This window comes from Toxorhynchites rutilus, chromosome 3 (assembly GCF_029784135.1).
Source record: "Toxorhynchites rutilus septentrionalis strain SRP chromosome 3, ASM2978413v1, whole genome shotgun sequence".
Taxonomy (NCBI): Eukaryota; Metazoa; Arthropoda; class Insecta; order Diptera; family Culicidae; genus Toxorhynchites; species Toxorhynchites rutilus.
In genome coordinates this window covers 57,345-73,140 of record NC_073746.1, presented here as the reverse complement: position 1 = coordinate 73,140, position 15,796 = coordinate 57,345, and the positions used below count along the sequence as shown (strand labels likewise).

Sequence of the window (15,796 nt, the reverse complement as noted above, 5' to 3'; positions counted from 1 at the left end):
CGCACTCGCATGCTTCAAAACGTCAAAAACAGAATTTAGCGTCCGAATCAGGGATGCCAAATGTAAAGAAATGTCTCTATTTTTAGGATATTTGAAAATATGCGAAGATATTTATAGACTTGAAAATTATTGGAAAAACAAATAAAATCCTCATAGTTTCTAAACGAAATCATTGTTATTTCGTTTTGCACGCTGGCGGGGCACGCTTTCTTTTTGAGACTATCATTTTCATTTTACAAAATAAATAAAATTTAGAAAAATCTTTTAGACTACCATTTATAGCATCACATACTTCCGGAATTATCTTAGCTATGGATGCTTTCGAGATTCTAAAAAATATCGACAACAATCTGAATGATATTCCAGAAGAAAGGCACATCAATGTCATTCCTAATTTCACTCTTGCAGATACAGCATCCCTCGTGATTGTATCTTGGCGTTGTATTTGTGGGCCAATGAAATCCAACAGTTTTTCCACTTGTTCAGGTGTTATTCTCAACACTGCTCTGTAATCTCGGGGATTCTCATCGTAGAGTTCCTTCAATATTGTATTTGTTGCTCCTTTTCTTTGCATCCAATACCTGGCCCGAATCCTTTTTTTTCTTTCTGCTTTTTGGGATAGTACCTTCAGTTCAAAGAAATTCAGCACAAAGTATGTATTTTTAAACACGATCAGCGTGTGTTACGCTATAAAATTGTGTAATGATACATTCAACTGAAAACCTAAGATGAAAACTGCCAATAAAGAAGTCGATTTCGGACCAATCATTTGACAAATTCGGACTTGATTGCTGTTTCTGACTATTTGATGGACATTTGAAAAATCGCCAGGCATCCCTGGTAAACCCGTGCCGTAGTATCCAGTTTCTCGCCAGCAGCTCACATTGTGTGAACGGGCAAGGCGAGTCAACCAATTGTCAAGCGAGTCCACCGGGTCAGTAGCTGCTCATTGTCAAGTCAGCTACTGGCAACGTATAAATGGTCCTTTAGAGATGGGCAAAACAGTTCACTTGAATGAACCGTTCAGTGACCAACCGTTCACTTAAGTAAACTAGTTCTTTTGAGCAGTTCACTCACTCTTTCGTACATTAGAGGGATATGCCAAATCATGTATAAAAAAGTGTAAAATGTTATGTAGGACTGTTCTTTTCATTCATAAAATGCTGTTTGTGAGCAATAACTCTGTGTCCGAAATTTGTTCAAAATATCTTGGCAGAATAGAAAATCAAACTACAAATTTTTATTTACTGTTGAAAAATACTGTTTGAATCGTTTCGCTTTCACCTGTTTTTTTTTCTTGTGATTGCATATCTTACTGAAATATTTACCCTCAACTTGAAAATATGAAATTAAAACTTTATTTGATAAATAATCGAACAATCCAATTTAAGAACCATCGTATCCTGAAATATTGCGTTTTGTTATGAAAACGACAATACCGACATTGTTAGCGAGAACAATGGCCGATTTTCCGAGCTGATCGCAGTGCGAGTTAAAAACTCTTTTTGTGGTTGCGAAGCAGCTTTAAACTGCAATTTTCAAATATTTATTTCATGTAATAACAATATGCATTTTCATCTTACATTTTTCGGTCTTCTATCTTTGAATTCAAATACGTGACGGCAATGCTTCGGCTGACAATCCTATTCAAATTACAATTCATTATTGTCAGCTTCCAAATCTTATTTATATGTACTTACTGTGCCAGTCACTCAATAATCCCTATCTAATCAAATCAATTTCAATCTCTACTAACTATTCTACTATACTTTCCAAATAATCTAATAATTTCTCCGCTATTCTGCTATACACCTTCGCTTTGTTTTCTGTTTGTGTCCCGCTGACAGTTCTCGGTTCTCGAGCTTTCCATGCTGAGCTTTTTCGCTCGTTTCCCAAACAGTGCTCCCAGTGGCAACATCCTCCCCCCCGTAACACTGCTCACTGGTGCAGTTTTACCTCATGCAACATCTAGAACCGCAAGCTTGGACACTGGTCTTCTCAAGAGCCCTCTCAATGTTTGGATTGTAGCCTGTCGTACCCTTCCATCGCTAGCTGTTACAATCTCCAACACACGCCCACGTTCCCAGCTATTCCTTTTTGCCTCATCCACCACAAGAACTAGATCTCCTACGGCCAATGGTCTAGTATCTCCGAACCATTTAGTTCGCTTGGTCAATGTGGGAAGATACTCCCGAATCCACCTTCTCCAAAAAATATCCAGTTGATGTTGAATCTGGTTCCATGTGTTCCTAATGGCAGCTGCAGAATCTGTCGGCAGTATCGAAGGTTGACGTACACCAGTCGAGCTTCCCAAGAGCAAATGATTCGGAGTCAGAGCTTCACTCTCTCCGGAATCTAACGGCAAGTATGTTAACGGTCGACTGTTTACTATGGACTCAGCTTCAATCACGAATGTTTGCAACGATTCCTCGTCGAGTTTTCTATCATTATTATAAGCAGTTATCATGGCGGTTTTGACGGATCTCACCATTCTCTCCCATGCCCCACCCATATGAGGCGCAGCGGGTGGAATGAATATCCACTTGGTTGTTGTACTGGTAAATGTGGCTGCTAATCCTTCGTGCACTGCTCGGAGTTGTTCTTTTAATATTCGTTCCGCTCCTTGGAAGTTCGTCCCATTGTCACTGTAAATTTCTGCGGGGAATCCCCGCCGACACAGGAATCGTCGAACGCACTTCACACACGAATCTGTAGAAAGGCTGTGGGCAACTTCAACGTGCACTGCACGAACGGTGAGACAGGTGAATAACGCAATCCATCTCTTGACGCTACTTCGGCCGACCTTCACCATTAATGGTCCAAAGAAATCTAACCCTGTGTAGGTAAACGGTCGAACACATGAAGCCAATCTAGCGGATGGTAGAGGAGCCATTCGAGGCATCCTTGGGGTGGCATTCCTTATTTTACACCACTGGCAATTTTTTGTTTCCTTCCTCACGACTGACCTTATTTGTGGTATATAGAAACGTTGACGAAGTTCGTTCACTACGGTTTCTGCGTTTGCGTGTCGGAATCTTCGATGGAATTCGTTCACAAGTAGCAAAGTGATTCGGTGGTTCCTTGGCAAAATTACCGGAAACTTCATTTCTTCGGGAGCATGGATTGCCGCTCCAATTCGACCGTCCATTCGTAAGACGCCTGCTTCGTCTAAAAAAGGTGTAAGGTGGAATATACTACTATTACCGTCTAACCGTTTCTGACTTTGATGACCATCTTCCAATAGAGCTATTTCATCAGGAAACACCTGCCACTGCGCCATTCTTAGCAAGGTTATTTCTGCTTTCTGAAGCTCTTCACTGGATAGGATACCGCATTTCTTCTGCTCTCGCTTTCGGTTGGCAATGAAGCGCCAAACGTATGCCGTACTTCTCAACAACCGCTCCCACTTCGAAAAACGATGGCAGTCGATCACTGGTTCCCACGTCTTCATGGTTCGATGAAGATGGCAAGGACGTAGTTCTTCCTCCGTAACTGCTGGCCCGATTTCAAACTGCGGCCAGTTGGTTTCTGATTGTCTCAAGAATTCAGGCCCACGGAACCAAACACTCTCAGAATCTAGACCAGTACTTTTCCCCCATTTTGTTGCCTGATCCGCTGGATTCTGTTTTGAAGGCACCCATTTCCATTCGTCAACGTTAGATGCGGTCAGAATCTCTCCTATTCTGCAGGCCACAAATTGTTTATACCTGCGATGATCTGATCGTATCCATGCCAGTACTGTTGCGGAGTCACTCCATAGATATTTCCTTGTTACAGCGACTGTATGGCTTTCCATTACGAAAAGCATCAACCGAGTACCTAGAACCGCCGCCTGCAATTCAAGACGTGGTATCGATAGCTGCTTCAGAGGTGCCACCTTCGTCTTCGCAGCTACTAAAGTACATTGAGGAACTCCATGATCGTTTATAATCCGAAAATATGCCAGTGCAGAATAGGCAACCTCACTTGCATCCACAAATATGTGTAGTTGGAGCTGATTATAACACTGAGTCGTAGCTCCCAGAAAATAACATCGTGGGACACGAAAATCAGCGACACTCTGCAAACGACAGATCCATCTATTCCAACGCTCAAAAATGTCGCCGTCTACTTTCTGGTCCCATTGAGTGCCCGCCCGCCATACGTCTTGGAGTAACACTTTGCCATGGACCAATAGCATACTCAGCAACCCCAGTGGATCGAAGAAGCCCATCAGACATTTCAACATCTGTCGTTTGGTTGGACGTTCACCTTCCATGATTAATTTCTCGATCTCGTCTAACATATGAGTGGAATACCCAAGTTCATCATCTTCTGTCAGCCAAAGCATGCCCAGTACTCGTTCGTGATTCTTCGTTTTGTCAGTGCTCAGCGTTTTACTCCCTGATGAAGCAGGTTCTCCGAGACGTGCTAGAACATTTTTACTATTTGACTGCCAGTTCCGTAATTGAAATCCAGCTTGACTATGAATCATTCTAACTTCCGCCGATACTTGCGCCGCGGTTTCTTCATTCTCGAAACTGTCCAGGAAGTCGTCGACGTAATGATTATGGAGGATACCTTGTACTGCCCGTGGAAAGCGATCGACGAACTCCTTCGCATTTGTATTTTTAATATACTGAGCGGATGCTGGGGAACAAGTTGCTCCAAACGTAGCTACATTCATTAAATATATCTCTGGCGCACACGTGGGATCCGTACGCCATAGGAATCGTTGAGAATGTCTATCGGCTTCACATATGATTATCTGATGGAACATCTCTTTTATATCTGCTGAAACTCCAACTGAATATTGTCGGAATCGCGATAGAACGGCGGGCAAAGACGTTAGCTGATCAGGCCCTTTGAGAAGCATTGAGTTGAGTGACACTCCGTTCACAGTTGCTGCAGCATCCCATATAAGTCGTATTTTCTCAGGTTTCTTGGGATTTCTCACCGCTCCAAGCGGCAGGTACCATACTCGTTTCGTGTCTGATCGTGCTAAATCGGCTCGACAAGCCCGATGCGCATAGCCTTTCTCTTGGTACTCCACCAGCTGCTTCTGAAGATTTTCTTTCAGCAGCGGATCCCGTGCCATTCTTCGTTCAAGACATTCAAGCCGACGTAACGCCATATTAAAACTGTCCGGAAACTCAATTACATCGTATCTCCATAGCAGGCCCGTCTGGAACCTCCCATTGACTCGCCGGGTGGTTTGTTCCATTAAGTTCCGAGCTCGTCTGTCTTCAGCAGACTCCAAGTCTCCGATTACCTTCGTACCGACATCTTCCAGTGCGAAGTATTCCTTCACTTCATCGTGTAGTTGCCGATCACAGGCACAATCACAGGCATGGTAGTTCAATGAACAACGGGTATGCTTAGAACCTTTGCCACCGTAGACACACCATCCTAGCCTGGTTTTTACTGCAACAGGTTCATGTATTTTTCCTTCTCTCATTTTTAACGGAACGGTCAGACTCAAGTTGTCGATGCCGATCAGCAGTCGTGGACTTGCGTTCTCATAGCTGGCCACTGGTAATCCGCGAAGGTAACCATACCTAGCCGCGAGATCATCAAAACATAGACTCTGACCATGTAAGGCCAACTTCTTTACTGTACGTGCATCTTCCAACTGCAACTTCCTCTCATTGTTCAAACCGGATATCTTCAACTCCACTTTCTTTGATTCCGATTCCATTCGTGTCACGTCTCCTGTCCATGAGAGACAGAGCGGTGCTCTCCTGCCTTTAACGCCGAGTTCATTCACTAATTTCTCTTCAATTAGAGTGATCGACGATCCTTCATCGAGGAATGCGAAGGTAGTGATACTGGAACGAGAACCGTACAGTTTGACCGGAACTATGCGAAACAACAAGGATTGTTCGAAGGAACCGTGGGAGTAATTTCCGGACACAGTAGCTCTGAGCGATGGCTCATTCTCGGGATGACTCGATCGATCCGAATGTAGAAGTTTATGATGGCGAAACTCGCAGCCACCAATTCCACAACGACTCGCCGTGCGGCAGCTTCTTCTCCCATGTGCATTCAGGCAGCTTCGACACAGAGCATTACGCTGTACACTCTTCCAACGTCCATCCACTGAAAATGACTTGAATAGTCCGCAATCATATACACGATGATCACCCCTCTTGCAGATGCAGCACAGCTTTATTGGTTCTCGATTTATTTCCTTTTCATCGACGTGTGCATTGATTGTTCCTCTCTGACTCGATCTGGGTTTCTCCACCATAGAATTTGCGCCGTAGCTCCCGGAGTACAAGGTGACTCTACTAACGGATGACACTATACCTGTCATGAATTCTCCAAAGGTCTTCAGGTTTACAACTTGATATCGCAATGAGAAACTCGCCCACTCCATTTTGATGTGTGCTGGCAATTTGGTCACCAACTCCATAAGCAACGATGGATTGGAAAGGTGATCCCGTTGACCCGCTGCTTCCAAGTGATCACATAGACTCTGGACTGCCATCCCGAAATCGATGAGTGTTTCTAGTTTATCTGATTTCGGTGCGGGAACCGAACGAACTTTGTCCAAAAGGGCGTTGATCAGTAATTCTGGCCGTCCATAAAGTAGTTGAAGTGTATTTAGCACCTGGGGAACTGTTTCAGGTAATAATAAACGGCTTTTTACCGCTTCATACGCGGCTCCTTTCAAACATCTTTGTATACGGGAGAGGTTCTCGGCACTACTATATCCACAAACTTGAGTTGTGTTAATGAAGCTGCTTATAAATATAGGCCAATCGACAGGGTTGCCCGAAAACGTAGGCAAATCACGTGGCATGACTTGTCTGGCAGCTAATTGTGAGGGTGTTGGAACATATTCGCTTTGGGCATTCCCAAACGGATGTCTTCCGTTCATATCACTTGCGGGATTTGCATTATAAGTTGTCGGAACGATAGGAACTGTTCCAAGGGGGGGAATGCAATGTTGCTGGTGGTTCCCAGTAGGAAAAAGGCCGGGATTCACACCAGAAATAGTTGGGAGTCCGTATGTAACAGGAACTGTCCCACTGTAAGGCACTTTACTCGTTGATGTTTGAGCAAGGCCAAGTGTCCCGAATTGTTTGTATAACTCTTGTAGACCAGTATCAAAATTCGGATGAGCGGAATCCATTTTATTGTTGTCATGGAGCGGCTTACCTTGATGCGGTACAGGAGGGGTAAGTAAGGAGGGGTTACCTACAATAGGCTTCAGAGGCCAGACCTGATCTGCTGTTGTCTGATGTGTTTTCGGATGCGCCTTAGGAATCGCGCCGCTGTAGCTCTGCTGATTCCTCTCGACAAATTCGTGTTGTAGCTGTGATTCGAGCAATGTCCGACGTGGTTGGCCTTCAGGGTATGGTGGTTTCCCATCAGTCGTTCTCGAAATGCGTGTGTCTTTCGGCTGCTCCAGTGAGGCTGCTCCCCGCTCGGGTTTCTCTCGAACATCGGCGCCTTCTACTTGGTCGGCATCCTGAATCCACTGCTCTACTCGTTTACGACTGGACCTCCGACTAACCTTGCTGCGTTGGCTCGTATTGTCACACATGTCATCTATCTGTTGCTCTATCAATGCATATTTTTGCCGCAAAAACTCCTTCCGAATCTCAATCTCTCGTAGCTCGATTGCATTTTGCTCCTCCAATAGCTTCAATTTGAGAGCCACCCTGGCTGAAATACGGTTCGAAGAACTGTGAGATGAAACGCTGTGCGGGGTGCAAATTTTGCACACAAAACTCTGGTTTGCAATCGAAGCATCGACTCCCGCGCACTGCATGTGCCACCATGCATCGCATTGGTCACATTGCACGAAATTGTCGAATGAATCCGACAAGGAACAATTCGCGCAGTTTCCTCTTTCCGCATCTTCTAGTGGTCGGGACGTATTTTCTGCATTGGCCGCCATCGAAAAATTTTAAAGATTTGTTAGCGAGAACAATGGCCGATTTTCCGAGCTGATCGCAGTGCGAGTTAAAAACTCTTTTTGTGGTTGCGAAGCAGCTTTAAACTGCAATTTTCAAATATTTATTTCATGTAATAACAATATGCATTTTCATCTTACATTTTTCGGTCTTCTATCTTTGAATTCAAATACGTGACGGCAATGCTTCGGCTGACAATCCTATTCAAATTACAATTCATTATTGTCAGCTTCCAAATCTTATTTATATGTACTTACTGTGCCAGTCACTCAATAATCCCTATCTAATCAAATCAATTTCAATCTCTACTAACTATTCTACTATACTTTCCAAATAATCTAATAATTTCTCCGCTATTCTGCTATACACCTTCGCTTTGTTTTCTGTTTGTGTCCCGCTGACAGTTCTCGGTTCTCGAGCTTTCCATGCTGAGCTTTTTCGCTCGTTTCCCAAACAGTGCTCCCAGTGGCAACAGACATCTTATTTTTATTATTTCATGAGGTTATCGTTTGTTTCCATTCGTTAATTTGAGGACTATTTACCTTGCAGCAGCATTCGTCTATCACTCGTTCGCTCGCCTACCTCTTAGGCGGCGGTGACACTGGATGCAGAAAAGTGGTCGTACGAATTGTATGCAATAGTGAAGCTAAACAACCACATTGAGTTGTATTGGTGTGGTTACATTGCTTCCCCCTTGCTTCGTTCGTATTCGTCAGCTTCTATCGAACAAAATTGTTTGTTTCTATTCGTACAATAAAATTTTCGTGCGTACTCCTATCCAAAGTAACCTTAGCCTTATACACCGATCACCATATACAGTTCGTTCTGAACTGTACGCACAGTTCAGCCAGCGGTCAGTTCGTTTTGAACTGTATACACAGTTCCGCCAGCGGTCATCGTAAACAGTTCGTTCTGAACTGCATACACAGTTCATTGTCCACCGTTCAGTTCGTTCTGAACTGAACTGTACACACAGTTCAGCCAGCGGTCTTCGTTCACAGTTCGTTATGAACTGGGTAAGCAGTTCATGTGAACTGTTGCCCAGTAAAAAAGAACGACCGTTCGTTCCAGGGGTATGACTAAAACGTCAAATCCCTCATATTGCCAGTGTACCCAATATTGCTGCGGTTCACTGACACTTTGGTTCTGTCAATTACTGTTGTTTACAACTCGGTCCGGTTATGTAGTCGAATAGTGCCTAACTTAAAACTCCATGTTAAAAGTGAACACCTCCATGTGAAACCGAAATATGAAAATCGCTCATGCAGTTAGAAATAAAGCAGCGCATTTTTCTTTATTTTTACTATCTTCGTGATTTCAACGATTTCAATCCTCGCAAATGATATGTTGGTAAACAAATGACGCCATATTGATTTTGATTTTGGGTAGCCTATATTCAATTGATGTCTAACCCCTGGTTCGTTCACTCTTTTTGGTGAACTAGTTCTTTTGAACAGTTCATGAACGGTTTGCCCATCTCTAGTTTCTTTGCCAACACTGTATGTCGAATGAATTGTCAAAATATGTATACTCTCGGACTAAACCTTCTTTTTTGCAAATTTGCTATTTTCGGAAATGTTCATGGTTTAATCTAAACTATATATGCGACTTGTGTAATTGAATGTGTATATTGTTTGCATGTATAAGCGAATAAAACTAGGTATTTTATGATCAACATAGTTTCGAATAACAAGATAAATATAATCGTAACGATGACAAAATGTCTTATTTAGCCAACGATTATTGTTTACGATTGTACTTGACTTGAAATACTTGTCGAAAAAACTGCCGTGATTTCATGATCATATACATTTGTACATTTCAGAATTACAATCAATTGATGAAAATGTGTTTATTCTTGCATGTAATGTTATTTCACATTTCTAGTTAATTGAACTTCAGATGACGGAATCGTGCGACAAAATTTGAATTGAATACTTATTCTTTTTGGTTGATTGATATAGAATGGCATCCAGTGAAAACAACAGTGACGAAGGAGGTAAATTTTTAATTGTACCTTACCATAGTTTACTATAAGAAATTTCCATAGACATTGCAGCTGATTATGATCACATAATACAGATTGAATATCTAAAGGAAAAATATCGAGATGTAATGTCACAATTTAAAACCGTGTCTGGAGAAAAGCAAAGGTATGAATATAAGCTTACTTTACCGCATTTATTCATATTGGTTACCTACATTTTAGACTAGAGCGAGACTTTCAAATGCTCAAAAAAGAGCTCGAGAATGGAAAAGGCGATTTTTTCAGCACTTATCATGAATATAACATGTTGAAGCAAAAATATGACAATCTTCGTTTGCGCTACGATGAGTTCGTTAACGATCCAAGTCATTGCATAAAATTATGCGAGGAGCTAAAAAAAGAACGAAATAAGTATAAAGAACTTTTGAAAGCTACGGAACTTGAAGTGGAAACCGTATTATCTGAAAGAGGTACCGTACTTAAAGAAAATCAAAAACTTTATGATAAGAACGAAAGTTTAGAACGTGAATTACAATCAGCATTGAGATGTCGCGATGAATCCGTAAAAGAGTGCTCCGCATTACAAGACAAAATAGACATTTTGAAAGGGAGAGGAGAATTTCTCTCACATCCGAGTGAGTCCAACTGGAACCGAGAACGTACAGAGAGTAAAGATAAGTTTGATATGGTAACTGAGAATTTAGAATCAGCGAATAGAGAAATTGAAAGGTTAAAAAAAGCACTGGATAAAGCGAAAGGAGAAATAACAAAGGCAATTCAAGAAACTGAAATTGCGAAAGGAAGAAGGGATTGGGCGATATCTGAACGAGAAAAAATAGTCCAAGAACGTGACAGCGTCCGTAATTTGTGTGATGAGATACGGAAGGAAAGAGATACAGCAACTTCGAAATTATTGGCAGCAATCAGAGATAAAGATGAAGCGTACAAGGAAATTGAACAATTAACAGAACGCCTAGAAGCACAAAACATATTGAAAGATAACATGAACAATAACGTAACAACTGGCAAACAATCTAGCAACCCTGTTGAAAGCAATTTTCGAAGTTCACGTTACAGCACAGTTAGCTTGGATTCTATATATGACTTAGATACATTTCAACAATATACTATAGAAGTTATTGAAATCGACTCATCGCTTCTCCAAAACAGTATTTCTGAATGGGGCTTGACTATAAGTGAAGATGTTGAGGAATATGATAATAATGCAGCCGTTCATATTGGTCCATACGTCGTTTCAGTAGAACACGATTCAGTTTTTGCTGGACAATTATTACCTAATGATATCATATTCCAGATTAATAACATAGATTGCACTGCGTTTTCGAAACGAAAAATTTTCAAAGCAATGAAAGGTAGTCTTCCAACATGCACGATAACAATAAAACGCCCAGAAAAACGTCTTTTACCAATACAAATCAATTTTGTTAATGGAAACAAAAATCATGGTTTACATTTGGAAACAGGGGTTTATATTTCAAAAATAGACTCTAACTCGTTGGGTGCAAAGGACGGACGACTTTGCGTTGGAGACAGAATTATTTCGCTTAACGGTAAACCTATGGATTGTGTCAATAACATGAATGAAATAAATGCAATGATCAATGATATGAGGAACAATAGTCTTAGCTTGATTGTTGTCAAAGATCTGGTAGACTATACACATGGAACCTGTCTTTTGAACTTAAAGACGAAACACTTGCGCAGTACCACTAGTTGCACACAAACAGATAACACGTCGAATAACCAAGAAAATAATCCGAAAGACTCTGTGAATCGATTGAGTTTAGATCTCGACAGCAATAATCATTTCCTTCCATCTGCTATGCATTATAGTATGAATACTACATCGAGCACACCGAATTCGATCATAGCGAGTACTCCATCATCTTCGAAATCGGCATCGAAATTGACCGGAATGTTCCAGAAGTTGAAAGATAAGATGAGCATCAGCATTCATAAAGACTGTCAGGAAAATGACGCAATCGCTGTACTTGACTCCGTTTTGGACAGCGACGATCAAGAAGTGTTAAGTGCTTCAACTTTTACGAAAACCAGGGAGAAAAAGTCGAAAAGAAAATCCAAAGATTCTCAAGAAGTTCCTCGGGGAACATGGCCTCGTGTCACAATGACGGTGCATACAAATGAAAGCCATGTCGGTACGATTGTACACCGGACGAAAAAAGAGCGTCCAAAGTTGAGTATTCCTTTCGATAACAAAGAGAGTAATACATTTTTCACCACATCTGGTTCCAATGATTGTAATCCATTATCACCTCAATCTGCAAATAACAATCCCGGTATGAGCATGGCAAGCTTCACTAGCATTAACAAACGTAATTCGAATCCGGTATCAAAAATTGATATCAATCGTACCCTACAATCTTCAAAACATAGCTATGATATGAATATACAGAAATCGAATTTATGTCCTGGGAGCAAAAGTTCTTATTCTAGAACATCGACATACGACCCACGTAATAACCACAATAATTTAAATGTCAATCGACACAGTTTGAATCTTTCCTCCTTCAATAGACAACAAATTGAGCTTCAGCAGGCACAACAGAGCTTAATTGATTTTATGCCGGTTAAAGTGAATAATTCGGCAGATTCCTCAATACCATTTCCCAAAAGTCCAATAGGACATAATTATGCAATCAAGACCATGCCAAAAGATCGCTTTGATGTGTATATGCCTTCCAAAACTTCGAAACATCTTTCAAAATATTCGAGTGACACTGAAAGTATTGATATGGAGAATTCCCCACTAACAATGACAAACAATGCAAATACTTTACCTCATTCACACATGAGGAAACAATCATTAGGTAACGCTAGTAATGCATCGTCTTCAAATCGACCAGTCGCAGCCACTAGTGTTGGAAATTCCAACTTTCCAGTTGGCTACAGTTCCATATTTCCTGGGATTCAAACGCTACCATCGAATGTATACTCACACACCCTATCATCGACACGTCCGTCTGGGAATATAATTCCTTCCGGAGAGTTCCCTGGGCATCCACCGATATCTCACCATTCACATGGTTCATCAATAGATTATTCATATAATCGATACAGTCAAATTCAATCTTCAAAAGAAGAAGTCCCCTCAGGATTAATAACCCATAGCTATGAAGGAGGAACTTTTCCTCGCAATAAAGTTCATCAAGGATATCGCATTCCATCCAATCAAAGTGTCACTAGTCGTGGAAGTGGAATTAAGATAAGCAATGGTTCAATCGATTATTGCAGTTCAGAAAGAGCATCACCCATCCCCACATTTCAAGTGCAAGTATTAGAACCTGGCAGAATATGTACAGCGAATAAACGAAGTTCACTTCAGGATTACAATGTGCGAACAAAACCCAACATTGGTGAACTACGGTACGTACACATAGACAAGAGTGAAATGTCATTAGGTATTAAAATATTTTGCCGCGGGAATGGTGGGGGAGTATTCGTTTCTAACGTCGGTGAGAATAGTCTTGCCAGCAAGGTTGGACTTCACATTGGTGATCAATTATTGGAAGTATGTGGTATTAATTTGAGGAAAGCGACGTATGAGCTAGCTGCACATGTTTTACGACAATGTGGGAACTCCATCACAATGCTTGTGTTATATAATCCGGAAATTTACAATAATCTCACAACTAGCGAGGATAATATCGAACGATCAAGCTCACCTACACCACAGAATTCACCTCGTGCAATAGGAAGATCTATTATTTCACCGGTTAATTCGACGACCGTTAATGCGAATTCAACAATTGCTCAAAAGACAATGTCGAATAAAGATAGCCACCAACAAACAGGAACGAATTCGTCGCAAAATTGTCAGTATAAGGAACAACCCAGACTAATATTCATTGAGACAAGAAAAAGCTCTAATCTTGGTATAAGTCTCGTTGGAGGCAATGCATGTGGTATATTCGTTCATGGAGTGCAGAAAGATTCGATAGCCGATAATGCCGGTCTACGAGTAGGGGATCAGATTCTAGAATTCAATGCTGCAGATTTGCGAAGATCAACAGCTGAGCATGCAGCATTGGAGATAGCGAAACCAGCAGATAATGTGACAGTTCTCGTGCTCTATAACATTCTGAGTATGCCATTTAGTCGAAGAGACAAACGAAATATTTTATTTTATTTGATTTTTTAGGATTCAACCAGATAAAGGATAAACCTGGGGACGCATTATATATACGTGTTGGATTCGACAGAAATTGCGATCTCGGGGATTCCGAGTTATCATTCAACAAAGATGAGGTGTTGTATGTTGATAATACTATGTTTGGAGGTGTACCAGGACGCTGGCGTGCCTGGAAATTGGATGAATATGGGCATAAACTGCAGTGTGGGATAATTCCCAATAAACTTAAGTACGCTATATACACAAAAAATTATGCGGAAAAATGAACATATAGTATGTAACCTGCATATTAATTTTTATTTTCAGAGTTGAAGAAGAGTTAAGATTGTTGGGTGATCTACAGGATGTTGAGGCAACTACTAGAAGAGGTTCGACTTCTGCGAGACGTTCATTCTTCAAAAGAATTAAACCTCAACGAAGTTCTTCTAGAGATTCAAAAGAGCTAGCTAGCTTCAGCAATACACATCTTAGTCTTTATGTGGATTCAGGTTCTCTGAATGATGATGGACTAACCAGTTATCAAAGAGTCGAAAGATTAGAATGTAATAACAAATGTACTTATATAAAAACATAATATGAGATTTTGCTATTGAACTTTCAGACAAATATCGCCCTGTGTTAGTATTGGGACCATTATCAGAATGTGTTATTGAAAAACTTTGTATTGATTTCCCTGAACATTTTCATCGTTGTCAGCAAAACCAAATGCGCTGCACGAAAGAAGATATGGAAAGTGGTGTTCAGAACAATGCTATTGCAGATTATCGACGCAGAGGCAGCATATTCGAATACACATCTGTACAAGCAATTCTTGATAATAAGGTGCGTATTTGGAATTTTGAAACTCTGTTCAATTGCTGTTCATTATTAATTGACTGACTAAGTAAATTTTTTTCTCCCTTTAGCAACATCATTGTATTTTGGATGTGTGTATTTCTGCTGTCGAGCGTCTACAGCGCAATCAAATCTATCCTATTGTTTTATTATTGCGATTTAAAACAGCAAAACAAATAAAAGAAATAAAGGATTCTCGTTATTCAGCTGACAAAATTTCTGCAAAGGCAGCTAAGGAAATGTATGAACATGCTTTGAAGCTAGAGTCTGACTATAGGCAGTATATTTCTGGTATTGGAAATTTTAGTTATCAGAATAGCTTCACAAAATAACTTTTTTTTTTATTTGCAGTTGTAATTTCCGGTGTAAATATTGCACACATGTGTACTCAGATAAAAGCAGCGGTCGACAGCGAGCAGAAGAAAATTTTGTGGGTTCCAATTTCAACAAACTTATGATAATCAAACGTTATTATCTCGTTTACAAATAATATAGACTCTATATATGACCTATACAATTTCTGAAATGAAGAATTTTACATAGAATATTCATTGGTTATGAATACTTCAACAAAATTACAATTGTTGGTAGGGTTTGTAAAAATTGCCATTCAACAAGAAAATTGAATCATCAATCAACGATACATCTTGCCTTGTCTGAATAATATTTAGTTAATAAACATTTGTAGACTTCCTCAAAGATAGCATTCACTTACAAAGTGTGCAAGAGCTACGGATAGTCTTAGAGAATAGAATATGGTATATATAATGCATGTTAATTATTTTCATATGAACTGTACTATTTTTACAATATATGTTACATTATATTTTCTTAAACTTTCATTTGTTTATTTATGTTTATAGAATATTTGCAAGCCTATTTTTAAAAACCAAAATTCAG

At 40.5% G+C, this 15,796-nt stretch overlaps 2 protein-coding genes and 1 long non-coding RNA gene across 5 annotated transcripts; 1 reads left to right on the top strand and 2 right to left on the bottom strand.

The window, feature by feature from the left end:
* Positions 1-1,445: 1,445 nt before the first annotated feature.
* Positions 1,446-4,780, bottom strand: LOC129777203 (uncharacterized). Of its 2 annotated transcripts, XM_055783334.1 has the most exons (4): positions 3,223-4,780; positions 1,701-3,168; positions 1,584-1,643; positions 1,446-1,529 (listed from the first exon to the last, which is right to left on the bottom strand). In XM_055783334.1, exons 1-2 carry the CDS (start codon positions 4,757-4,759, stop codon positions 1,958-1,960), a joined length of 2,748 nt encoding a protein of 915 aa, XP_055639309.1. In that variant the 5' UTR covers positions 4,760-4,780; the 3' UTR covers positions 1,446-1,529; positions 1,584-1,643; positions 1,701-1,957. The 2 variants fall into 2 exon arrangements, with proteins under 2 accessions (XP_055639309.1, XP_055639308.1); XM_055783333.1 differs by having other exon boundaries at positions 1,701-4,780.
* Positions 4,781-7,748: 2,968 nt separating this feature from the next.
* On the bottom strand, positions 7,749-8,296 carry LOC129777206 (uncharacterized). The gene is made up of 3 exons (XR_008743220.1): positions 8,162-8,296; positions 8,045-8,104; positions 7,749-7,990 (listed from the first exon to the last, which is right to left on the bottom strand). It is a non-coding gene; the product is annotated as an uncharacterized LOC129777206 (long non-coding RNA).
* A 1,126-nt stretch (positions 8,297-9,422) lies between these two features.
* On the top strand, positions 9,423-15,732 carry LOC129778236 (disks large homolog 5). 2 transcript variants are annotated; one of them, XM_055785013.1, is made up of 9 exons: positions 9,423-9,564; positions 9,792-9,903; positions 9,955-10,057; positions 10,114-14,015; positions 14,072-14,291; positions 14,369-14,604; positions 14,664-14,884; positions 14,968-15,187; positions 15,248-15,732. In XM_055785013.1, the coding sequence occupies exons 2-9, from the start codon at positions 9,870-9,872 to the stop codon at positions 15,352-15,354; spliced, it is 5,043 nt and encodes a 1,680-aa protein (XP_055640988.1). In that variant the 5' UTR covers positions 9,423-9,564; positions 9,792-9,869; the 3' UTR covers positions 15,355-15,732. The 2 variants fall into 2 exon arrangements, with proteins under 2 accessions (XP_055640988.1, XP_055640989.1); XM_055785014.1 differs by having other exon boundaries at positions 9,730-9,903.
* The last annotated feature ends 64 nt before the right edge of the window (positions 15,733-15,796 follow it).